Below are 26,174 nucleotides of genomic sequence, written 5' to 3' on the forward strand. Positions count from 1 at the left end.
CGAATGAGCTACTTCTATCCCTAGGAAATATCTCAGTTTCCCAAGGTCTTTGACTTCAAACTCAGAGGCAAGCCATGTTTGCAGAATCTGTCTCTCCACAAAATCATCACATGTGATAATAATATCATCAACATATACAAGGAGCACAGTAAGCTTCCCATTTTGGGAGTGCTTGAAAAAAAGAGTGTGATCTCCTTGACTTTGTTTATATCCTAAGGTTATCATAACCTTAGTAAACTTTCAGAACCAGGCACGAGGTGACTGCTTCAATCCATACAAGGCCTTTTTTAATTTACAAACTTTATTTTCTCCCTTCACAGAATCAAAACCAGGCGGAATTTCCATGTAGACTTCTTCTTCTAACTCACCATTGAGGAAAGAATTCTTCACATTAAATTGGTTTATATCCCAATTGTAATGGGCAGCAAGGGATAACAAAACTCTCACCGTATTCATCTTTGCAACTGGAGCAAATGTTTCTTCATAATCAATGCCATAGGTTTGAGAGTAACCTTTGGCAACTAATCGAACTTTGTATCTCTCAAGAGTTCCATCAGAATTATATTTCAGGACATAAACCCATCTACACCCTACTGCTTTCTTTCCAGTAGGTCTATCAATAACCTCCCATGTTTTATTTTTCTCCAATGCATTCATCTCCTCTTGCATGGCTTGAGCCCAATTCCCATCTTTCAAGGCTTCATGTACTGATTTTGGGATTGCAATAGAGTCTAGTGCTGAAACAAAGCTTTTGTGCTGCACAGACAGATTAGCAGAGGAAAAAAAATGGGAGATAGGGTATTGAGTACAAGAGGAACAAGATTTCTTGGGACATGATCTTTTTCCTTTTCTAAGAGCAATGGGTAAATCATCAGAATCAGTAGTAATGGGTAAGTCATCAGAAGTATCATGATCAGAAATATGAGATTCAGGACTTACCAGTGGTTCAGACGATTGAGGTTGCTGCTGAGGCAATGTGCGCTGTGTATCAGTCATACGAGGATCAGACATAGACACATTGGGAACAGGAACAAGAGGAAGATACGCTGACTCAGGTGAAGGAGTAGACACTGAAGATTCAAATTCAAAGAAGGAAGGTGATGAGTCTTTTAGTGAATTATTCTCCCCCTGAAGATGAGGACCTTGGAAAAAGGACTCAGATTCCTGAAATGTAACATCCATAGAAACAAAAAATTTCCAACTACCAGGGTGATAACACTTGTAGCCCTTCTTATCAGGAGCATATCCGAGGAAGACACATTTAAGAGCCCTAGGATCCAACTTACTGCGATGCTGTTTATGAATATGAACAAAGACAACACACCCAAACACTCGAGGAGGAAGACTTTGCAAAGTTGGAACAGAAGGAAAAAAAGAAGTCATGGAGTGAATAGGACTTACATGATCGAGAACCCGAGTGGGTAGACGGTTGATCAAGAACGCTGCAGTAAGAATGGCATCTCCTCAATAGCATTTGGGTACATGTGTTTGAAACAGTAAGGCACGAGCAACTTAAAGAAGGTGACGATTTTTTCTTTCAGCAACTCCATTTTGTTGAGGGGTGTCTACACAAGTTCATGAATCATACCTTGATTTCGCATAAATTGGGAAAACTGTGATTAACATATTCAGTACCATTATCTGTTCTTAGTCTCTTGATTTTTCTACCAAATTGGGTCTCAACCATTTTATAAAATTGAAAGAACAGATGTGGTACCTCAGACTTTTCATGCATTAAGTAAACCCAAGTTACACGAGTGCAATCATCAATAAAAGAAACAAACCATCTATTTCCAGAAGCATGAGGGACTTTAGAAGGACCCCAAACATCAGAATGAATAAGATCAAAAGGTTCAACACTCTTAGTACTACTAGAAGGAAAAGACACACGATGATGCTTAGCAAACTCACAAACATCACAATGAAAAGACTCAACAGGCTTAGATAAAAATAATGACGGAAATAAAGACTTGAGTAAACCAAATGGAGGATGTCCCAAGCGCTTATGATGAAGCCAAATCAAAGAATCAGCAGTTGATTGACCATGAGATATCAAGATGTGATCTGTTACTTTATTTGCGGGAGATTGTGACACCAGATAGTACAACCCACCTTGCTCTTTAGCACTACCAATCGTCTTCCCCGTGACGAGATCCTGAAAAACACAATGGGTAGGGAAAAAGGTTACACTACAATTCAGATCTTTTGTAATTTTATGAATAGAAAGAAGATTCGTGGAGAGTTTAGGAACATGAAGAGCATCTTTAAGATGTAAGGACTGCTGTAAGTTTATGTCACCAGAACCCACAACTGATGTATGTGAGCCATCAGCTATGGCTATAGTATGAGTTCCAATGGTAGGATGATAAGAAGCAAAGGAGTCAGCACAACAAGCCATATGATCAGTAGCACCAGAATCAACAACCCAGGAATGTTTAAAATCATTACATGAAGAAAGGAAAGAATGAGTTTTGGGGCTCATACCAGTCAAAGCCAAAGCACTAGTATCAGATGACTTACTCAGATAATCAAGGATGGTTTAGAGCCGTTCTAACTCATCTAGACGAAATGCAGGTTGGGTCTCATTAGGTGCAGGAGTTATTCCAAAGGAAGTAAAATACGCTTGACCACGCATCCTTGCCATCTTTTCTAAGACAGTTTGCTTTCCATGGAGGCGAAAGCATAAATCCTTGATATGACCTGTTCTTTTACAATAAGAACACCATCGATCATTTCTCTTAGGTTTAGAAGATGCACCATCATAAAACTTTGTAAATAAACTCCTTTGAGAAGAGGCCATACTGCACAAAAAATAGTCAACGAAAAAGGCTCTAAGAAGCCAAAAAATTCGGAAAAAATACCAAACGATGTCCGATCTGAGAAAACAACACAGATCCAAAAAGAGAACAAGGAGACGAGAAGAATGGTGGTGGTCCGGTCCAGAAACACCGCCGGACGCGCCTCCACGCGCTGGAGAAAGCAGCTGCGCGTAGGCTTCACTCTCGGACAAAGAGGCGGCGCGTGAGAGCGCGTGGCAAGGCTTCTCCGGTTGAAATTTTTCCGGTGTGGTCTTCCGGTGAGTGCGCACCTGTCTGTGGGTGGTAGCGGTTGAAAAGTCACCGGAAAGGGTTCTAAACGGTGAAGACAGAACTGGTTGAAGGCGGTCGGAGGTGTTTGGGTCGTTTGTGGCGGAGGAACGTTGCGTAGAATGATAGAACGAAAAAAAAAGAGAAGGTCAACAGTGGTCCCCTTGGTCTAAAAGGTCTCCGGAAAATTTTTTCCGGTGGCGGCTGATGGCGGCAAGAGGCAAAGAAATTAGGGTTTTGTAAAAAAAAAGATAATAGGCGCGGAAGTAGAGCCCTCAGGATCGAGAGCTCTGATACCAACTTGAAAAAGGGTTATGAAATATTATTGATTTGTATTTGAATATGTACATAGGTGTCTCTATTTATAGAGACTTCTTGACCTAATTTTGACCTAATGGGCTTGGCCCACTATACAAGTAACGGACTAAATAAATACAAATAAATGACTACATAATTACTAATAAATGACTACATAATTACTATTTACAACACTTTGCTTACCCGCATTTTTACACCTTAACTGTCATTTTAACTCCTTTTTCACCAAAGGTGACTTTATTTCTTTTATTTCTAATTATTCTTCAATATTAAATCCACAACTACTAGTGAGGGTTATTATATTCACCCCGCCTTTTAAGAATTTTGCCCACAAAATCAAACATAAGACATAACACATACCTGATGTCAAACTCAGGATAACGCTGGAGAATATCATTCTCCCGCTCTCAAGTAGCAACCCCAGGAGTCAAACCTTCCCATTATACCTTAATCATGGGAATAACCTTGTTCCTTAATACTTTCTCATCGCGAGCCAAAACCTTTAGTGGTCCCACCACAAACTTCAAATTTTTCTTTACCTCAATATCATCCTGCTGGACAATGTGGGACACATCAGGTACATATTTGCGAAGCTAACTAATGTGAAAAACACTATACAGATTTGACAGATGTGGAGGTAAGGCAAGCTGGTATGCCATAGGTCCCACCCTTTTGATAATCTGATAGGGCCCAATGAACCTAGGACTCAACTTCCTCACTCCAAGAGTAGGCCCAACACCCGTAGTCGGAGACAAACGGATAAACACATGATCCCCTTCAGAAAATTCAAGGGGTTTATGTTTCACAATCTCTTTTACATATAATCGAGCCAACTACTCAGTAGAGAAACTCATCTTGAATAGAATGAAATGTGCAGACTTAATCAATTTGTCTACCACAATTCATATAAAATCAAAACCAGCCTGAGTTCTCGGCAATGCTACTACCAAATCCATAGAAATACTAATCCACTTCCATTCTGAAATATTCAAGGGCTGCAGTAATCCATAGGGCTTCTCATTCTCAAGCTTATATTCGTCATTTTATTTCTCCGAGCTCATGTAAGTTCACTTTTATTCCCTAAGGAACAATATTAACAATTCACAGTTGGGTTTCTGCACCGTTTTTAACGAAATGCACTGTGAATTACTAATTATGCACTGTTTGCACGCAAAATCGTAAAACTTCTAAACTTATCATTTTTTGTCTAAACATGACTTGTTTAGCATATAATGGACTTACTTATTACATCCATCTTCTTACTGAAAATATATTTCCACTGAAACATCAATGTATCAGTTTTTCTACTGATAATATAATTCACAATTTATTGTACATCAGTCCTTGCACTGATAATACAATTTACAATTTCATTGTACATTAGTCCTTCCACTGATAATACAATTTACAAATTCTACTGACCAGAGAAACTGCACTCTATGAATTACACAAGGAATCTCCTTGATACATACCAAATGCAAAACATAACATCATAACTAATACTCTAGTTAACTATTCAAGGGCTCTCCCCAAGAATAGCTAACTAACATGTCTCACATGTCTGGTGTGACTCCCAGGATCAAGCCATAGGCAATCAACACAAACTGTAGTATGAAAATAACTCAGGGTCAAAGCCATAGGCAGTCTACATACCAAGGTCACTGGCCAGGATTCTCATAACATACATCATCATTGCATCATCATAACATCAAAAATCATATAATATTTATATAAATGTGAATGAATGCACATATACAACATATCAAACACTTATTCATAAACTGAGTAATATCTTTCTTCATACCAGACCACCAGAAACTTGGTTTCATGGCCTGATACATCTTGGTAGCAATAGGATGGATAATGTACTTACCCATATGGGCCTCAGTTAACACCTCATCCACTATCTGACATTTTGGAACAATGACCCGATCTTATTATACTTAACACCGAGCTTATCAGTGAATACAAAATCCTTTTCTTTCATAGACCGAACTCCTTTATCAAATAATTGAGCCTCTTTAATCTACTCTATTAACGAGTTCAGTACTACAGTAGAAGTCAACAAATACGGATTATCCTCTAAACTGACTGGAGTGCTGAAATCTCTAAACTTTTCAATCAAATCATACTCTGAAATCATCAAATTAGCCATACAGACTGTCTTCTTGCTTAAGGCATCGGCTACCACATTGCCTTTATCTGGGTGATATTACAATTCAAAATCATAATATTTCAGAAATTTAACCCATCGGCTTTACCTCATATTCAACTCTTTCTAATCAAACAGACACTTTAAACTTTTGTGGTCACTGTAGACAACAAAATTGGCACCGTATAGAAAGTGTCACCAGATTTTCAATGCGAACACTACGGCCGCCCACTCAAGATCATGTGTTGGATAATTCTCTTCAAGTAGCTTTAACTGCTGAGAAACATAATCAACCATCTGACGTTGCTGCATCAATACACAACCTAATCCAAACTTAGAAACATCACAATATATTTCAAATTTACCTGCAGGATCAGGCAAAATTAATACCGGAGTGTTACTTAACTTTTTTTTTTTTAATTCCTGAAAACACACTTCACATTCTTAGATCCACACAAATAGGTTCCCTTTACGGTTAACCGTGTTAAAGGTAGTACCATCAGTGAAAATCCCTTAATATAACGCCTATTATATCCAGCCAAACCAAGAAAACTCCTGATCTCTGTAATATTTTTAGGATGTTCCCTATCTAACACTGCTTTAATCTTACTTGGTCCACTGCCACTCCTTCAGATGAAATGACATGGCCCAGAAATTGTATCTCAGAAAGCTATAAATCACACTTGGATGGCTTAGCATACAACTGATGCTCTCTCAGAATCTGCAGAACAACTCTCAAATGCTCAGAATGCTCTTATTTGCTCTTTTGATATATTAGTATGTCATAAATAAAGACAACCACAAGTTGATTCAGATAGGCTTTAAAGATCCGATTCATATAACTCATGAAAATGGCCTTGGCATTTGTAAGCCCAAAAGGAATAACTAGATACTCATAGTATCCACATCGGAACATGAAATCTGTCTCTGGAACATCATCCGGCTTTATCCGGATCTGATGATACCCGAACTGGAGATCAATCTTAGAAAATAAAGTCGCACCACGCAACTGATCCAACAAATCATCGATACGCGGCAAAGGATACTTATTCTTGACAGTAACCTTGTTCAACTGCCTGTAATCTGTACCCAATCTCATAGACTCGTCCTTCTTCTTAACAAAGATCACCGGGACTCTCCACGTAGACACACTCGGTCTAATAAAATTCTTACTGAACAAGTCTTCACTCTGCTTGTTTAATTCAAATAATTCTAAAGGTGACATTCGGTATGGAGCTAGAGACATAGGCCTCAATCCAGTCAACTAGTCAATTGAAAATTCAATTTCCCTCTCCGGCGAAAAATTCAGAATTTTATCCAGAAAGACATCCATAAAATCAAAGACAATAGGGATATCAGAAATTGGCTCCTTATTGACGCCAACCAGACCTCCCAACAGAATAGACTCTGAATCTCCTTCCTTCAAGGCATTTGTAACCCGAAGGACAGACATATCCGGAGACTCTCTCCCTTCATCGTTAGAGGAAATAGAAATGGTCTTTCTGTAACAATCAATCCTTACACAGTACTTAGATAACCAATCCATTCCCAAAATTACATTCACAGAGACAAAATGCAAGACAATAAAGTCAGCAAAATACTCCCTGTCATCATACTTAAACTTCACATACTTCCAAATGAATGATTCCTCACTAACATTCCCAACATCCGAAATAATACACATAGGGAATCTCATCTTTATCACAGTCAAATTGAATGCTCTATTATTAATTCAAGCTCTTTCTGCCTAGTTGCAGTCCAAGTCTGTTGTAGTGCAGCAAAAATTGCTACAACAAGATCCGATGATGGACCATCATTATTAAATGTCCTACGAGTCCTCCTTGGAAAAACCATATCTCTGCATATATTAAACTAAGGAATGAGTTAGCTACGCTCACACTTAGTGATCACACATGCATTATACAGCACTCCAAGAAAACACTCAAGAACTTCCAACATCATATGCTAAATATCATGGACACTCCCTAGAGCAACTGCTCTGATACCACTTGTAATGCTCGGCCGCTTCAAGAATCAATGACTATCCCCCACATACTAACACGAGACATTTCAGTGTCCTTTTTTCTCACTCGCATACTTCCTGGGAAAACTTCCCAGGAGGTCACCCATCCCAGAATTGCTCCAAGTCAAGCACGCTTAACTATGGAGTTCTTCCGTTCCGGACTACCGAAAAGAAGATGCATCTTGTTAGCATAGGTAGTACCAATTAATTCTTATAAGCTATCCCAAACTATGTAGTCTCACACCTGCACAGTCTTTGGAATCCCTCTCTTTCGGGTGTCGATTCGATTCATTCATGCATGTAACCCCCCGCTGGAAGTCTGTCATGAGCCGCTCCTTGTCCGTGCCTCTTTGCACTGGCGATCACTCCCTGCCCTCGTCAGCGCTCGAGATGTTACATGCCCACCAGCTTCCGCCTGGTTCGTCCTCAAACCACACCGTACTGGAAGAGAGGCCCTGCTCTGATACCATAAATATAACATCCCCTTCTCGAGCCGGTTTAATTAACATACCTATGATACAAACAGAAACAGCGGAAGACTTAACTTACGAAAATACGAGCTAACTTTTTTTTCTTTTTCATTAATCTTAATTCACATGACATATTACATTGCATACTTCTTCTAATTTAATTCTTATTGGGCAGAGACGAAAATCGGACAGAGTAACATCTGTAAATTGGACAACTGGGGATTTCCCAATCCCACTCTCAAATGTTCCTGATAAACAGTTTATACCATATATAATTTCAGAAATACCAGATATCTATAAAGGACTATCTACCCATCCATGAGTGCATGCATAACTGGCTCCGTGCCACTATGTCTAACCACATACATATTTCAGCACATGCACATATCTGAATACACAAATGTACATGTGTCAAATATGAACACATGTACAAAACATATACGGACCATATATTGTATAATGAATCAAACATTATGATCCCAAAATGAATAGAACACTATACAACAGTACATATTCTCCAAAAATAACAACTATAATAAATAGTAGCGTCCGGCCACCCAGAACTCCATATCCTCATACTAGTACCTCTAGCCATTGGTAATGTCCTTGTCCCATGAGGGCTCTTCAATTAACTGTTTTCCTGAAATCATATCCCAAAATGGGGTTAGAGACGAATCTCTAGTAAGCTCCAGGTTTATGGAAAACTCTCCATACCCTGGGCTCACTTCATGAATGACAATCAGATATATAATATACAAAACATCATGTAAGCAAATATCATAACTGAACAACCATATACACATATCTTATCAAAGATGCACACAGTATTTCCCAAGAGAGAACCCCAAGCGGAAATCAACGCACGTAACAAATATCATAACTAAACTGAGCATATATACATATCTTATCAGAGACGTACGCAGTCATTCCCAAGGGATGACCCCAAGCGGAAATAAACGTACGTGTTCCCAAGGGAGAACCCCAAGCGGAACCAGAACATATCAGAGGTGTACACCATCAGTCCCGAGGGATGACCCCAAGCAGGCATCAGTGCACATAGGATCAATGGCCAGAGATCATCACATAACAGAGGTGTACACAGTCAATCCCAAGGGAAGACCCAAAGCGGAAATCAGTGCACATCTTCCCAAAGGGAGGACCCCAAGCGGAACTCAACATATAAAAGATATATACACAGTCAGTCCCAAGGGAGGACGCCAAACGGACATCATTGCATAAACAAATCAATGTTCAGAAATCATTATAGAAATCATATCGAAACATATCAAAGTAAACATATCAAAAGATATCAAAGTAAACACATCAAAACATATCAAATTAAACACATCAAAACATATCAAATTTAACACATCAAAACATATCACATCACATCATCATATAGATCTATATGACTGCATCTATATCATATATTTCATACATATCATACAATCTGACCACAACCCGTACACTATGGCGGAGCACAGAGTATGAGCGAACCCCATAAACATAGAGCTTACCTCTTGGAGCTTTACAATTTGCTTACTTGAAGAACAAGCTAGTTATCTTGCTCCACGAGAATCCAAACGTTCACAATCCCTAGGCACACCTAGAGAAGGAATTCAACATAAAACTCAATAAAATGATATAATGCCATGTAAATATACAAGACACATACTTTATTGTTTATTTTCTTTTTACTTAATCATATTAAGTCATGAGTGGGTGGTTTTTTGTTCAAAAAATCCCCACCAAATTCCACATATTCACTTAGTCTTAGGATAGTCCGAAAAGACCTTTAGAACACTCATTACTCGTCTTAGCACCTAAAATCCTATTTTTCCCAATTTAAGGCAGAGTGCCCTTTACAAAGGAGTTATAAGATTTCTTTTTGTCTAGTCCTAAACCCAAGCTTAGCCACCTATATAAATTATTTTACGCATAAAAGTGTTCTCACTTGGCGAAACAGTAACTCCAAATGTATACCTCCTTTGAAAATGGCCAAAACTCATTTTAAGGCCATACAAAGGAGCTACCTTAGTTTCTTTTTTATTTCACCAACGCGAAAGTTCGTACACCTTAGAATATTATTCCACGCATAAAAATATGCTCTCTTTGCAAAACAATAACTCCTAGCACATACCTCCTCTGAAAATGGCTATAATCACATATAAGGCCTAAAGGAGGAACTTACTCATTTTTCTTTTTATCTAACCCAACCAAAGGTTTATACATCTAATTATATAGTCCTTAGGCCGTATAAGTACTCATTCGCACAAACAAGCACTCTAAAAACATACTTCATTTGTAAACGGCTAAGAGGCACATAAAGGAAATCATGCCAATTTCATGATTCCAATGTTTTAGTCCATCAAATTCAAGCTTATCATACAACCATAATCATCATTAGGTAATAAAATCCATTTTACACATTAATTCATCCATTTATGTCTCAAAACATAAGACACCACTAAGCGTCATTCAATTAATTCACTTAATTCACAACGTGTCCAATTATTTTTGAACATTAAACCCTGATTTTTACACCATGGCTGAACCTAGTGGGAGGAGGTGCAAGGGATATTTTCAAAATTTCAACACATATTCATACTCATTTCACACTATAACATCATAAACCATACTAACTCGTCATCAATTCAAATTCCAAGCTACAAAATTTTCCATAACATATGCTCATAATATTCAAAACTTAAATCATATAAATAAAACCATTAAAATGAGGATTTCTTACCTCAAATCGTTTATCCAAGGTCTAAGGAACAAAACCCAAGCAAAGCTCACTCAAAATCCACACTTTTGCACTTGGATGAATAGTGCCACGAATTTGAGAGAAGGAAGAACTCTTCACACAAGCCTTTTCAGCCTAAACAAAGTAGTTGGATGGATTCCCCATGATCTCTACTTAAACTTTCATGTATGGCACTTTGTGTTTTGGTGGCTAGATGAGTGAGAAAGAGAGGAGAGAGACAAAACCCTAACCTTTTTCTCAACTATTGAAACCACGGGAGAGAGAGAGAGAATAAGAAAGACAGAGCGGGCGGGAGGAAGAAGAAATAAAGGAGTTGTAAAGTTAAGTTACTTTAACTGGGTAATAACTTATCTATCTACACACCTCCATTCAATACCAAACTTTACCGAATGAACTAGAATATTTTTCTAGTCATATTTCTAATTTTACTTTCACTTTTCGGGTAACTTTGCTTACCTGCATCTTTACCCCTTAACTGTCATTTTAACTCTTTTTTCACCAAAGGTGGCTTTATTTCTTTTATTTCTAATTATTCTTCAATATTAAATCCATAACTACTAGTGAGGGTTATTATAGAATTTCTTAGCACAGGTAGGCTGGGCCTGTTGCATTGTCCACTCTTTAAGCCCAAAGGGCTCTTGTGTGAGGGGACGTGTTGAGATATATAGTCTCACATTGGTTATATGAGCAACTAATGTGGCCCTTATAAGACCTTGGGCACTCCCACCCTTAGAGCTAGCTTTTGGAGTGGTGTATCCCAAGATTCTTTACAAATGACATAAAACATAAGACCAAGGAAATATTTTTATGCAAAAATGGAGTCCCTACCATGTAACCTTTCAGATTTATAGCATTTTCTTTAGTAGCAAAGTTGTACTTCACAATAACTTGGCTATGTTGAGGAACATAATGCCCTGAAACACGGGATTAATGATTCACCAATACATTTACAACATCATAAAATCTATATAAAATAAATAAAACAGAACCAAAGAAATCAAACACCTAATATGTGTTCTCATCTCACCATTTTTATTTTCTTTTCTTGTTTTTAGTGTCGAAGTATGAAAGCTATTTCAGGTGAAGACATAACCGCTACTATCAGACCATGACTTTAAAATAAACAGTCATAAAATTTAATGCATAAAGATAGAATATCATTTATTTTCTGAGTCATCCACAAAATTGGGAAAAGACAGAAAGTACAAGTGATAATGTGCAGTATTGTTTACCTGCATAGCCCTCACCACTGATAAAAAAATCCCTTCCTTTATAATGTGGAAAACGTTCAAACCACTTCAGTAGAAATGTCAAAGAGTCCTCAGGTGCACATAAAGTCTCATTAATTTAATCATATATGTATATATTTCAAGGGGTCAACTTCAATCCTCCCTCCAGAGAAAGGAGTAACATGCTAGTTGTTTTTAAAATTCCCCATTTTACATCAAATGTTACAAATTGAGTTATATAACTTTTATCATTCAATATGTCATTTAAAAATAAAGTAAAAAATACAGTACTCCCTTTTTTGAGAGAGAGAGAGTACCAGAGTAAAACCCAATATTTCAAAACAAAAGGGATACTAAATGATAAAAGTATAACCTGTCCTCTTATCACCATTGTTCTGAATGTCAGATGAAGTATTTGAATACGAAAATCCAACTCCAACAAGAGAGTCAAGAAAAAGAATGTTGGCAACTACAAAATGCACAAATGGTTAGACATAATTGCATCTTTGCACTTATGAAGCTTATTTATTTATGTTCTTAGATTCTCTGGAAGAGTCTGAGCTTGAGTGTGCAACCAGTGGTGAATTTGGCTGTTACTTTGCTTATCAACATAAGGATGCTACTATGAGTATCAATGTTTTTGTAGAATATAAGGATCAGTGTTAAATGGGGGGGTGAATCTCATGAGGAAGAATGGGAGAAAAATGGGGGAGTGTAGTGAGTGTGTCTGATGTCAAAGGTTCAACCCTTTGCATGCGTGTGTAAGGTGCCTTATATAGTAGTGTAGGAATGGAGTGTGTGGTGAGTCCAGGTTAAGGAGGCCATACCGAGACTGGGAGTGTCGTGTTTGATACTAGGATCATCATTTTAAGTGATGTGATGCATTTAATGTGTAAACAGGGTTGTGGTTACTGTTTGTGTTATGCTAATAAATGAGGTATGGAGCTATGTGAGTTCTAGGGACAGGTCCATAACAATTTACTTATTTCTGCTCCTAAAAACCCGTACATGGTAAGCAGAAGCAAGATTTCTATTACAGTTATTTCAATATAAAGAACAACTTCTTGGCAATTTCTATTTAAGGATATATTATACAAAGAAACTTAAGTTAATATAAGCACTAGACAGAATTAAAGAAACTGAAAACAATATGTGCAAGAAGCATAGTTACACACTTGTCACTATCAAATAAGCATTAAAAGCTCTAGAGGAAAACAATATCTGCAGTAGGCATAGGTATACACTTGTCCATATGAAATAAGCATTGAAAACTCTAAAGGAAAACAAAGGAGTGCAGGAAATTCAAGTGTAAATGGAGGTGTAGGTGAAGAAGTCCCGCATTGGCAAAGATGGAATAAAGTGAGTACCATACAAGTAAAAAAGACTTACATAGACCCAATGCTTAAGCCCTTAAGGTTTTAGGCATAAATGTGTATTTAATTATTTTTATTTTTTTGGCAAGCACATTTTATATATCTCAAAGACTGCCCTAAACAAAAAAAAGAGGTTTATAGATTGTATTGTCACTCACCTTGATTCCAAGAATAAGGATTCAGGTAAAGGGTCTTGCCATCTGACTTTATATGAAAAGGACCAATTTCCTCTGCTTCCCCATAAGCAATGGATGAACATCCAGGCCCTGTAGAGAACCCCCCAAGAATGTTTCATTTCAATCCTAATAATAACACATACTAACACATAGTGATTACAACATATTACAGGACCAACAAGTTACATCCTTTTCTGCATGTCACTACTATTTATATTCTACAACACAACAATAATCACAATAAGGAAAAGTGGAAATATGAGAAAGATTAAGAAACCATCATAGTGAAAAGCCAATGACAAACCACCAAAATAAAAATAAAAAAATAAATGGAACTAAAAGGAAATAATGAAAAAAGTTTTTTAACCTCCATTGAGCCATAAAACAAGGGGTTTGGAGTGAGGGTCTTCTTGAGCCTCAATGAACCAATAGAACAGTGACCTCCCAGCTTGGTCATTAACAGTGACATAACCAGAATAGTGTTCAAAGTTGATGTTAAAGGTTTGACTTGGGAGCCAACCAACCCTGTCCAGGCGTTGTTGAAGAAATGGGTCAGTTGAATATGTTGAGCATACCATAAGACTGACCCATGTGTAAGGTGTGTAAAATAATCAAAAAATTGAATCGAACCATGAACCGTCCTTACAATAACCAAGTTTTAAAAACCAGTTCATGAACCGAACTGGTTTGTCAAGAACCAGTTCATGAATCGAATCGGTTTTTAGAACCAATTTAAGAACTGAACCATTTTGAACCGAACCAAATTGATTTTTATAACTTTATTTTTTAAATTTTAATTTTTTTTTCTTTTCAAAATAGGATTGACCCGAACCGGTTTCCAACCAAACCGAACCACTTCTAAACCGAATCGAATCATTTTTTTTATCGAACCATATAAACTAATTCGGTTCGGTTTTTCAAAAAATTCAATTCGGTTCGACCCACATCCCTACCCATGTGATGCCTATTGCTAAAGTTTGAAACCACCAAGAGTGTGCCATTTTACTGGACACTGAATCTCTGTGACTCTATCTGACTTTTTGGTTGGAGATACGAGACCTCATTCCATTACATTACATGTGCTTTATAGAAACTATTAAAGTCGTTATTTAATTTAAGCCAACATTATAATTTTAATTTTGAGGCTTATGCCATTCAGTGCGCTAACGACAACAATAAGATAAGTATTGATGAAATAAGATTATTTGTTTTTCCTTTTTTATTGGTAATATGTAATCTTATTTTATATTTATAATGAGGTTTGTGATTTTTCATGATCTTGTATGGAGGCATGTTTCTCTTAATGTAAATATTTATCTACCAAAAAAAATAAATTTTGATGAAATAAGTAATTTCTTGTATTGTATAAGATAATATCATCTAATATTCGGTAATGTACTGTATAATACTATATAGAATAAAAATATCCTTTAATAAAAAATTTATATATTTCTTCAAAAAATGTCATATGATATTAATTTTTATAAAAATTATTGATCAGTGTGTCCAAAACATAAATTAATTTTTATAAAAATATAAATATTCAATATTTTAAAAATTAATATACTGAAAAATTATTTTTATTTTAATATATTAATATTAAAATAATATATTAATTTTTGAGAATTGCACCGGTCAACGATGTTAATACACTAACCTTTTATCAGGCCTTATCCCTCCCCCTTAGGCCGAATTAAGTTATACATCAAAATGATTTATTAAGGGCCTGTTTGGTGTGACGTATAAGGCATGATAGTATAAGCTTATACTATACGTTATGACATTTTCAGTTGTTTGGTGTGACCATTGTATAGTCTAAGCTTATACAGCATAATTCCTTAATACATCAAAACGATGTATAACTTAATCCAGCCTAAGGGTGAGGGATAAGGCCTGATAAGAGATTGATGTATTAACATTGTTGACCAATATAATTCTCAAAAATTAATATATTATTTTAATATTAATCTATTAAAATAAATTAATTTTTCAATATATTAATTTTTAAAATATTGAATATTTTATTTTTATAAAAATTAATTTATATTTTGGACACACTGATCAATAAATCTTTGGGAAAAGTTCACCAATGCCTCTGTGATTTGCTTCAGAATCACATATGCCCCTGTGGTTTTTTCTATCACATATGCCCATGTGGTTTGCAAAAGGGTATTTTTTTATCACATATGCCCCTGTGGTTTTTTATTTTTTACAAAGCACAGGGACATATGTGATAAAAAAAAAAACCACAGGAGCATAGGTGATTCTGAAGAAAATCACAGGGATATTTGTGAACTTTTCCCTAAATTTTTATAAAAGTTAATATCATATGACATTTTTTGAAGAATTATATAAATTCTTTATTAAAGGATATTTTTATTAAAAATATTTATTTTTATCATATATAGTATTATACAGTGCATTACCAAATACTAAATGATATTATCTTATATAATATATTATTTTATACAATACCGTGCCAAACGCTGGATAGTATTAAAATTCAATCAGGTCCTATACAATCAAGCCTTATACTATCAGGCCTTATCCTATATTATGTACCAAACATGCCCTAAGGGATTCTGCTGTATAAGCTTATACTATACGATAGTCACACCAAACAATTGGAAATGTCATAACGTATAGTATAAGCTTATACTATCATGCCTTATACGTCACACCAAACATACAAAAATACCTGCTCTTATTCTCGAGTATATCTTTAGGGGGTGTTTGGTATATGAGATAATTTTTTTGACCAGGTAAATATAATTAGTGGGGAAATAGTTGGAAAATTAAATTAGTGAGAAAATTTAAAAAAAGTTGTTTGGTAGACCGGAATATTACTAGGAAAATTAACAGAAGTTTACTAAGATTATGTTTGGTTGAAAGTAAAATATTGATGGGAAAATATGTCAAAAATTCGAAAATAACCCTTACAAATTTCGAATATGAATTGAAATAGACCCGTGAAAATATCGTTGGACACATGTGCAACCAAAGTTCGTCTTCCGTTCTCCATTCTCTATTTCTCTGTGTCGTTGGACACATGTGCAACCAACGTTCGTCTTTCATTCTCCATTTCTCTGTTTCTCTGTGTCGCTCCTTTAGAAGTCCATATTGCATCACTCTGACAAAGTCAGGCAGTGGTCTAAACTTGAAATCAGCACCGACATACAAGCTTGGACATCAGGATCGAGTTGCAAGCTGCCATCAAAAGTGAGTAACGGATGTTATCCTAACATGTACAGAGGCAACTTCTTGTTCGCTGTGAGGTTTTCATTCGTCGTTGCTTTTTGTGTTGGTTATCTTTTTCACGGTTGGGGGTGGGAAAAATGATTTGGTTTTTTTTCTTCTGGTAAATATGTTTGAAATGGTTGAAACCCTGAAGTTTTAATAAAAATAAAAATCGGAACCTTTTCGTAGGTTTTTTTCCCCTCAGAATGAAAAAAAATGAAGTGCTGCTACCATATGGGTATTGGCTACAACGATGCAAATGGGAATGTACCCTTGGGTATGAAAATGCAGCCTGGAGATCTGAACCACCTTCAGTCATGAGGACATTATGGTACTCCTCGGGGAAATGGTGCCCATGCTCGACAAGGTGGTTATGGTGTTGGTTATGGCAGTGCTCAAGCCGTACAAGCAAAACACCAATAATTTTGACAATTGTAACTTTTATTGGTTCTTCAGCTTCAACTTGTGGATGCAAGTATTTAAATATGTGCTCAATGATCCTCTAATCTGCGTAACAAGGGGTGTGAAGTTTGATGTCAATATACAAAAGGACTGGTTTGGTTGCAGTATGCCCCTTAGTCTAGAATATATGTATATGTGAATAGATACTATGCTAGTTTGTATTTACACTCTTTCTGCATGTAGCTTGTAATTTGTGTGCTTGTCATCGTGGTATTTTTGGAGTTGTTGGTTCTTTGTTGCATTTCAGATATAGTTCCTTTTTTATATGTGGTTAGATTAAGTTAATTATCTTTATGTGTAACAAGGTTGTGTACAAAAAAATAAGACCTATAATTGTAGGAAGCATTGGTGGATGTGGATGTCGATTATATAAGTTCATTTTTTAGTTATAGCTTTTTATGCAATTGTATAAAGTGAAAGTTTACTATTGTCCGACTCTTCATATGTCTCAGTAATCCACACGCCAGTAATAGTGCCAGGAGTTGTGCAAATGATAAGACCCTTAATTGAAGGAAGAATGGGTGGATGTGGGTTAGGAGTAGGTGGGTTGAAAAGCATAATTTCCAAGCATTCATCATCGTGGTCCCCATCAAGGGTGAAGGTATGCTACTATGGAGTGCCGACTGTGTTGCGAATGTCACAGATGGCAAGGGATCCAGGAAGGCAGTTTTTTGGGTGTGCTAATTTCAGAACCAAGCAGGAGTGCCATTTCTTTGAATGGTTTGAAGAACCAACATGTCGTAATTGTGTTAAGAATGAGAAATTGTTGAAATTATTAGTGGTTTTGGTTATTGTAATTGTTATAACATTTGGGATAATCATGAGGGAAATGTTTAAGTATCTTTGACTTGTATTTTGATGGTAAGCAAGCTATTACGCATTACGAAGTTGTAAGTCCATATTGTGGACATATAAATTTGTTAAAGTGTGGAGGTGTAAAACTTTGTTCTATAATATTTAGACTTGTATTTATGTACTATGTGTTAAATTCTATGGTGATATGGTACACCTCTCCGTAACGCCCCGTCTGCAGCCGGTTAATTAACATTCATATGATAGTAAGCGCAGCATGCTCAACTTAATTAATACGGAAGCTAACTGAATAAATTTTCTCTTTTTCCTTATGTATTGCAAACTTTTTCACTTCCATAACCAAAATAAAACGGACAGCATTTCGTCTGTATTTTGGACAACTGGGGACATTTTCCACCATGATAATTTTAACCTGATTAACAGTTTAATATAATCCAGACATAGACCATATTACCCAGCCATCCATGTCATAGGCTATCCATACATAAAAGGTCTCAAAATAATATCCATATAGTTACTTATATGATTACATCAACCAACCAAAAGAGATGTAATCAAATAAGTAACCTAGACATATACAGACATAACTAACAAAATAGATAAACTATCAACATGGCATAGACATCTCCTATGCTCTCAAAATAATGACATGGCATATAGATACATATCAAAAATAAAACCATGCCAATTACGTATCAGCATAACAAGCTAATCCTGACTATCAGGTCAGGTAATATCTCTCGTCTGGCTTCTTGCCACGCTATGTCTCAGCACCATCAGCTCCTGTACTTGAAATGCTAATCCCCATAACGCGGGGTGAGATAATATAATTACCTCAGTAAGCTAGGGACCCTTGGAGGGCTCCTCCACCCCTAAGCTCACTTCTGGTATACACACAGTATAAAAATTCATGCATGCATCAGAATATGTATGACAATACAGTGTGCAATAATGTAATCCTACTGGCCAGAGAATATAACAAGTATGCATTACGCAAGGAAACACCGTCTTGCAACATACCGTATGAGGAAACATCGTCTCATACTACGCATAAGGAAACACCATCTTATGCCTCACACAAGGAAACACCATCTTGTGTGGCACACAAACATACATACATATACATGCAACATATAACAATTTATTTTCAACATACCATATCAAACTATCTCCCTCCCTCGGAGTCTGGTAGAACAAACAGAGGATTAACCTTAAGGACCGAAAGCTTACCTGGAATAGCTCTTTTTCTAGCCTCTTCCAAGTCAAAGGTCCATAGCCAAAAAAATGCTCAACAAATGACCAACACACCTATCCATGGTGAATTTATCACAATTAAACATATATATATTTCATGTCAGTTTCATATCAAATCACTGTTTGATACTTACCTCAGTCTCAAGTATTCAAGAGCCTTGCTCAATGTCCATGCTCTTGCTTCACAAGTCCACTTGGTCTCACACTATAACCAATGAACACATTTACATTGTTATCCATCATCAATTCATTTATACGGTACTGTTCATCTCTACAGTACTATCCACGTATACGACATTATTCATATATACAACACTATTCAAAAATACGGTATCTTTAATTTTTTCGAATATATTTTCACCGTTAAATCCCCATTTAAACATTTTTCTCAACATGAGCTAAGCCTCAATCAAGTTCTAACATGCTCATTCAAGCCAAATTTTCAAAATGAAAACCAAAATTAAATCTTCATAAAAACATGCAAAGGAAAGGAATTTCTTACCACAATGCACTCTAGAACAAAGGAGAGATGAGTTTCTAAACTCCCATGGTTTCAAGCTCCATCAAAACCCCCATTTTCCATGAAATTTGAAATCTTAGAGGAATAAAATCTCTCTCTACAGTGAACCCCACATGAAAATATGGGTACCAATGTGTTCCTCTCGAAATTCTTCACAAGTTTGGCTTTGGAGGTCTCTAGCTCAAGTTATGAATTTTGGAAGATTTTAAATCAAAATCTCCTTTCTTTCAATTTTGTTCTCTGTTGACAAAATAAAGGTGGAAGACAAGGGAATAGTAAGGCTTTTGAACATTTAAGTGAGCTCACTAACCAAGTGGGTATAAACTTCTCTATTCCGTTCACTTAACTCTCTTTCAAACTTGACATATTGGTTCACAATGTTTTTATGGTAATATTTACCATTTTAATTTTCACTTTCAGATACCTTTGTCCACCCATATTTTTACCCCTTAACTGTCATTTTAACTCATTTTTCACCAAAGGTGATTTTAATGAGTACAATGACTTGAAGCAAGAGTCGATGTCAATTGACCAATATTTTGCCAAGTTCAATGAATTGGTGAAGTATGCTAATTATGGGAGAACCTTACCTACTCCGGCTGAGATGACCTCCAAGTTTCAATGGGGTCTAAATGAGAAAATGTCTCGAAAGATATCTAATTGTGATATCCGTGAGTTTAGCAAGTTTGTGAACCAATGCTGGAAAGTAGAAGAAGTTTATAGTGTGACTAATGCCAAGAAGTCTTCTGACACACAAGCGTCAGGTGCTAGTAGAGCAACTGGCTCTACTTCAGAAAAGAATAAGAAAATGGATGACAAGAATGGAAAGAAGAAATTACAAGCGAAGCAATCCGATGATAAGTTTAAGAGAAAAGGCAACCAAAGAGAGACGGTTGTGAGAGAATTTCCCTTGTCTAAAAGTGACACCTGCGGGAAGACACATAGAGGCACATATTGGTACGAAACAAAGTCGTGCTTCAAATGTGGCCAACTGGGTCACTTTTCTAATGTATGTCCAACTAGGAATGATCGAATTTCAAATGTATATGCAATTGGGGGATCTCAAGCAGGAGGTCAAGATTATACCTTAGAGCTGCATGATGGCAAGGAAACTCTCAGGAAAGTTGAAGGTATGATTTGAAAATCTCTTTAGAGTAAATTGTTCACCAAGTATGGCGATGATAGACATGTTGTTGCATAAGTTTAAATGCATGCATGTAAGAGAGGTGTTATTGATGATGTATGCAATGTCTGTAAGAGTGAACATTGTGTTGAATTGACAGATTTGACGTTAGTCTGATCAAGTGGAGCATAGGCTCTATAACCACAAGAATTAAATTTAGCAAAAGAATTAATAAAATGAAAAGCTAGAGTTGTGGATCAAACGGTGAACCTCTAGGTTTAGCTCATGGCTAGAAACTATTAGGAGGTGAAGGTATAACAAAGAAAAGTAATGTGATAACATGCATAGTTATGCCTGATTGTATGTTAATGTATTGAGGCAATGAATAAAATACTATTGCATGATGATGTGAAACTAATTATTCATGTGAACTTATGTTGCATGAATTTGTATCTACGATGGATGCGAAGTACTAGTGAAGAAATTCTCTAAACAGGAGAATAAGTTGTTACAGGGCTTTCTTAATGGAATAATTCCTAAGAGTAGTGACTCTTGGAAGCACCCGGATTAATTTTTTTTTAAAAAGGAATGATTCCCTAAGAGTAACTCATGAAGTGAGAGGGAAGATGATATGGTTAGTGAAAGGGCTTGTAATACACCAGAAAAATAATAGTAATTTATAATAATAATAAATTAATAATAATAATAATAAACTATAAATTAGTAGTAATAATATATATATATATATATTATGGTGATAGATAACAAAGTATCATATTAATTTTACCTTTGATAAAATTATTTTGTGCGATATGAGTGCTATTGAAAATTTATTTTGTTACTTTGTAATACTTCAAATTATTAATAATAAAATAATATATATATATATATTAGATGATAAATTTATTTTACCTTTTTCAGTTTTTCTGATGTCTTCGACTCCTTTTTGCTCATCGTCTCGTCTCCTCCTTCTCTGTGTTTCGTCTCCTCCTTCTCCTTCTCCTTCTCTGTGTTTACACGTTTCGGTTTCATCCCAAACAAATTTTTTTTCTGACCCGGCGAGTCACCGGTTATAGTAAAACTGGCTGGTTCACTCCGATTCGCACCGGGTCACGCCGAGTCAGTTACATCTCCGATCTGTTACTCTACCCGGACTGGTCACATGACCGGTTTACCGGTTTTCGGTTCGAACCGGCCGACCCGGTCTGGTTTTTGTAACACTGATAAATAAAGGCCTAGCTTAACCAAACCAATTCACTCTTCAACATTTCTCCTCTACTACTCTCTCTCTTCTCACTCCAAAAAGTTTATTTTAATTATTTTCAATTTTTATATTTTTCTGATTATCAACTGGTTCTCTGCCCCAAATTATTCCCTTTAGAAGTTAGCGAAAACGGAGACCAGGTAATCCTAATCCGTAGGTATTTTTAGATTATATTTTATGTGAAATTTGGTATACGTATTGCTCTAGGTGAATGTAAGACAATTTTATATTAAATTTGTTAAATGTAATCTTAATCCTTAGGAAATTTTAGGATGTTTTCATATATTATATATAACCCTTAGGGTATTTAAATTAAATTATTTTAATCTCTAGAAATTAATTGGATTAATTATTGGATTTTGGCTTTACTCTAATAGATGTGAATATTTGAATTATGATATGATGATTGGATTTGGATTTTACTCTTTGAATTCTGATTTCGAAAATTATGATATAATGATTGGATTTGGGTTTTACTCTGTTATATGTTGAATATGAAAATTATGATATTATTGGATAATGGATTTGAAAATTATGATGGATTTGAAAATTATGATATTCTTGGATAATGGATTTGAAAATTATGATGGATTTGAAAATTATGATATTCTTGAAAAATTGAATTTGGAAATTATACTCTTGATTAAATTGATGTGGAAATCATGAAAACTATTTGAAAAATATGAGAATCGTGACAAGATTGAATTAATTGTGTGTGATTGTAATAAATTAATAGTGGGGGGGGATAGCTTTGAGGTGGTACCTCCCAAAGTGATGAACACAACTTTGGGGCTTTATGCCTCCGATGTTAAACTGATGTGAAAAAGATTGTATTCGTTCTTCCCAAAGTGGTGTCTGGCAGGGTTTCCCAGGATACTAGTAGCAACTTTGGGAAGATGTGTGCACCCTAGGAAGATGTGAATTGATTATGGCCAATGTGATTTGTTTGTGACTGGCAGGATTTCCCGGGTCACAAAGTAGACTGGCAGGGTTTTCTGGGTCTACCATGGTTCTCTTCCCACTTAAATAATTTAATAATGATAACTGATAAGTCAAAATAGTTTGATTTAAATATTTTTATTTGTTGAAATATTAGATTATTATTTGAATTAAATTTCCATTTGATTTTATTCTATTTTATCTTATTTCCTTATATTTTATTTTATAATTGTATTTGAATTTATTTATTTTGATTAGGATTACCGGCTTTGCTGACCGTTTGTGTTTGTTTGACTGCAATGATTCTTTCAGGGGGAGCAGACTTTCAGTAAAACAAGTTCTAAAGAATCGGGTTAGCAGTGGGCAGTGAGGATGATAAAGCAGGCTTTTCTGGCTAGCTCTAGGATTTAAAGATGTGTTTTTATGAGCTTTTAAATTTTAATTATTTCTTGACTTTAGTTTTAGTTTTGTTTTAATGTAACAAAGTCTAGCCTTGCGTTTGACAATAGTACAAGTGCAGCGGTAACACTTCCCAAATTTGATTATTTTGAACTTCCGCTGTTATTTATAAAATTATTGAATTTATTTATGCTATTATAAATTGTTAGAATTTCGGGTGTTACAGGGCTAATGTACCATTGAATGATAAATCATCAGTGAAAGGACTGGTGTGTAATGTCAGTGAAAGGACTGGTATGTGAAATCAATGAAAGGACTAAGGACTGGTGTCCAGTGTCAGTGAAAGGACTGATATATAAAATCAGTGAAAGGACTGGTGTGCGTGCCAGTGAAAGGATTGGTGCATGATATTAGTGAAAGGACTAATATCTAAGTAAAAGTTTAGGTAATGATTGTATTATCAGTGGAAGGACTGATAGGGTCATCGGTGAAAGGACTGATGGTCCATCACGGATGTAGTTGGTATTATCAGTGGAAGGAGTGATGCACTGATGTTTCAGTGGAATGGTATCATCAGCGAGAAAACTGATGTACAATTAAATAGGAAAGGGTATTATCAGTGAGAAGACTGATGTACTAAAGCACATGTAGACAGTAATATTAGAAAAATGACTAATATTAGATTGAGAACTTAGAAAGGGTTCAAAGTCGTAGTGAAGGGCTAATTCATGAAATGGAAAATTTTGTGAGATTGATTGTAAACACCTTTGTAATGGTTGAACATGAGAAAACTGAAAGGAAAAAAACTTGGAGTCGATAGACAGGTGAGATAAGATGTGAGGGGTTATTGAGAAAAAATTGTGTAAAGGATTGCGTGTCTAGCGAAAGGGTTAGCACACAATTTGGGAATTGGTGACAATTTTACGATCGTCTTAAAGATGAGGAATTTGAAAATAACATCATTATAACTAAATAAGTGTTGATGATGTAAGACCATGATAGTTCGTGGTTCAGTACCAGATAGAAGGATAGAGATCTTGATAGGGTTAAAATAAATAGGCTTGAGGAGATCGAGTATTACCTATAAGCTAAAAGGCTTACACCTTGTGGCAAGGTGTGTATTAGTGTAAAGATAAAACCATTTCAATGGTCAAGGTGCAATAGGAAGGTAAAACGCCTAAAAAAAGCCGCTTAGGAGCGGGAGGACGAGTTTCTCCGACTGTGTCTTGAATGCAGGGACATGTACATTCCTGATTTTGCAGACAAAATCTCTAAAAAGTAGGGTGAATATAATATCCCTAATCCAATTATTTAATAAATTGCATGTGATTAAATAATTAATCATGCATTATTGGGTTAAGTTAGGTAAAATACCTGATTAAAAGGATTAAGGCCCATTTTGAGTCAAAAAAAGTGCAGTTAGTAAGAATTAAGGAGTAAAAATGGGTATAGGCAAAAGTACCCAAAATATAAAGGTAAAAGTAAAAATATCCCTAGAAAAATATTTCGGACCTTTGGGTAAAGTTTGGAAGTGAATGGAGTTGACTAGATAGATAAACTTTTACCCAGTTAAAATGACCGTACTAAGTTAAGTAGCAAAACATGAAAAAAGACCCCCCAATTTCCCTTCTTCTTCGTCGACCAAATCTAAGAGGGAGGAGGAGAGAACAAATTTTGAAGCTCAAACCCTAGCTTCTCTAATTCTTAACCAAATCCATTTGTTCCAAAGCCAAAAACGTAGAGAATCTTCTCCTCATTTCAAATCCTAGCTTAGTTGTGAGTGGGAAGCATTGTGGAGTGAGATAACTCCCTCCAAAGATTTCGACCCACTTGGTGATTTGAGAAGTTTGATGGCATTTTCTTCCATGGGAGCTTAGGATAACATCATTCCTTGGTTGGGTGATGCTTTGGGTAAGTTTTCACTCCTCAAACCTTATTTCCATGGAGGTTGCATGAGGTTGAAGATGATGAATAGTAATTTTGTGGGCTTTATAAGTTTGAGTAAGATTGAGGCTAAATTCCTTTGGAAATGTTGTTAGGAATGATAAATAAATGGTAGAAATGAGTTTAGATTGTCATGTTAGTATACTTTGATATTTGAAGAAATCTATGCTTGAAATTAAGGATTTTCTTGCATTGAAAACGATGGTTTGGTTGGATGATTGATTTGTCCATGTGATTGCTAGGATTGAGACAAGTGGACTATCCTTGAGTGACCAACCATTGGAGGGAACCATGGAGCTTGAGTAGCTCATTTGGATTGGTAAGTTCATGCCTTAATTGTGGTGTGAATTTGATTGTACAGTTTTTGAATATGTTGTATGTATGTTAAATTGATGGATTTCACACTCTTGAATAGGGTGTATTGGTGATTGAGAGAAATTACCAAGTATCATACCAAGAAAGGTTGGTGTGCATAAATGAGCTAGAGGAAAGCTTGATTGTGGAACTTGGTGAAGGACAAAGGTAGATTGGAAACAACAAAGGTAAACCTTTGGATCTTGGAGGTTAATCCCTCTTGTTGTTCCACCATTGCTTTTATGGAAGTAATGGTTAATGAATGGATGAT

General features: G+C 35.9%; 1 protein-coding gene across 1 annotated transcript in view; it reads right to left on the reverse strand.

The window, feature by feature from the left end:
- LOC133302730 (serine carboxypeptidase-like 29) overlaps window positions 1-22,035 on the reverse strand; it is a 29,660-nt gene extending 7,625 nt beyond the window's left edge. The window contains exons 1-7 of the mRNA XM_061502544.1: window positions 21,916-22,035; window positions 20,515-20,579; window positions 13,962-14,185; window positions 13,577-13,684; window positions 12,419-12,514; window positions 12,049-12,141; window positions 11,645-11,730 (exon numbers count right to left, since the gene is read on the reverse strand). Coding sequence (XP_061358528.1) covers window positions 11,645-11,730; window positions 12,049-12,141; window positions 12,419-12,514; window positions 13,577-13,684; window positions 13,962-14,185; window positions 20,515-20,579; window positions 21,916-22,035 — 792 coding nt within the window. The remainder of the gene's footprint in view (window positions 1-11,644; window positions 11,731-12,048; window positions 12,142-12,418; window positions 12,515-13,576; window positions 13,685-13,961; window positions 14,186-20,514; window positions 20,580-21,915) is intronic.
- Between the last annotated feature and the right edge of the window lie 4,139 nt (window positions 22,036-26,174).

The sequence above is a fragment of the Gastrolobium bilobum genome, unplaced genomic scaffold, assembly GCF_033153095.1.
Source record: "Gastrolobium bilobum isolate Gb01-03AN ecotype WA unplaced genomic scaffold, APGP_CSIRO_Gbil_v1 utg1285, whole genome shotgun sequence".
NCBI lineage: Eukaryota > Viridiplantae > Streptophyta > Magnoliopsida > Fabales > Fabaceae > Gastrolobium > Gastrolobium bilobum.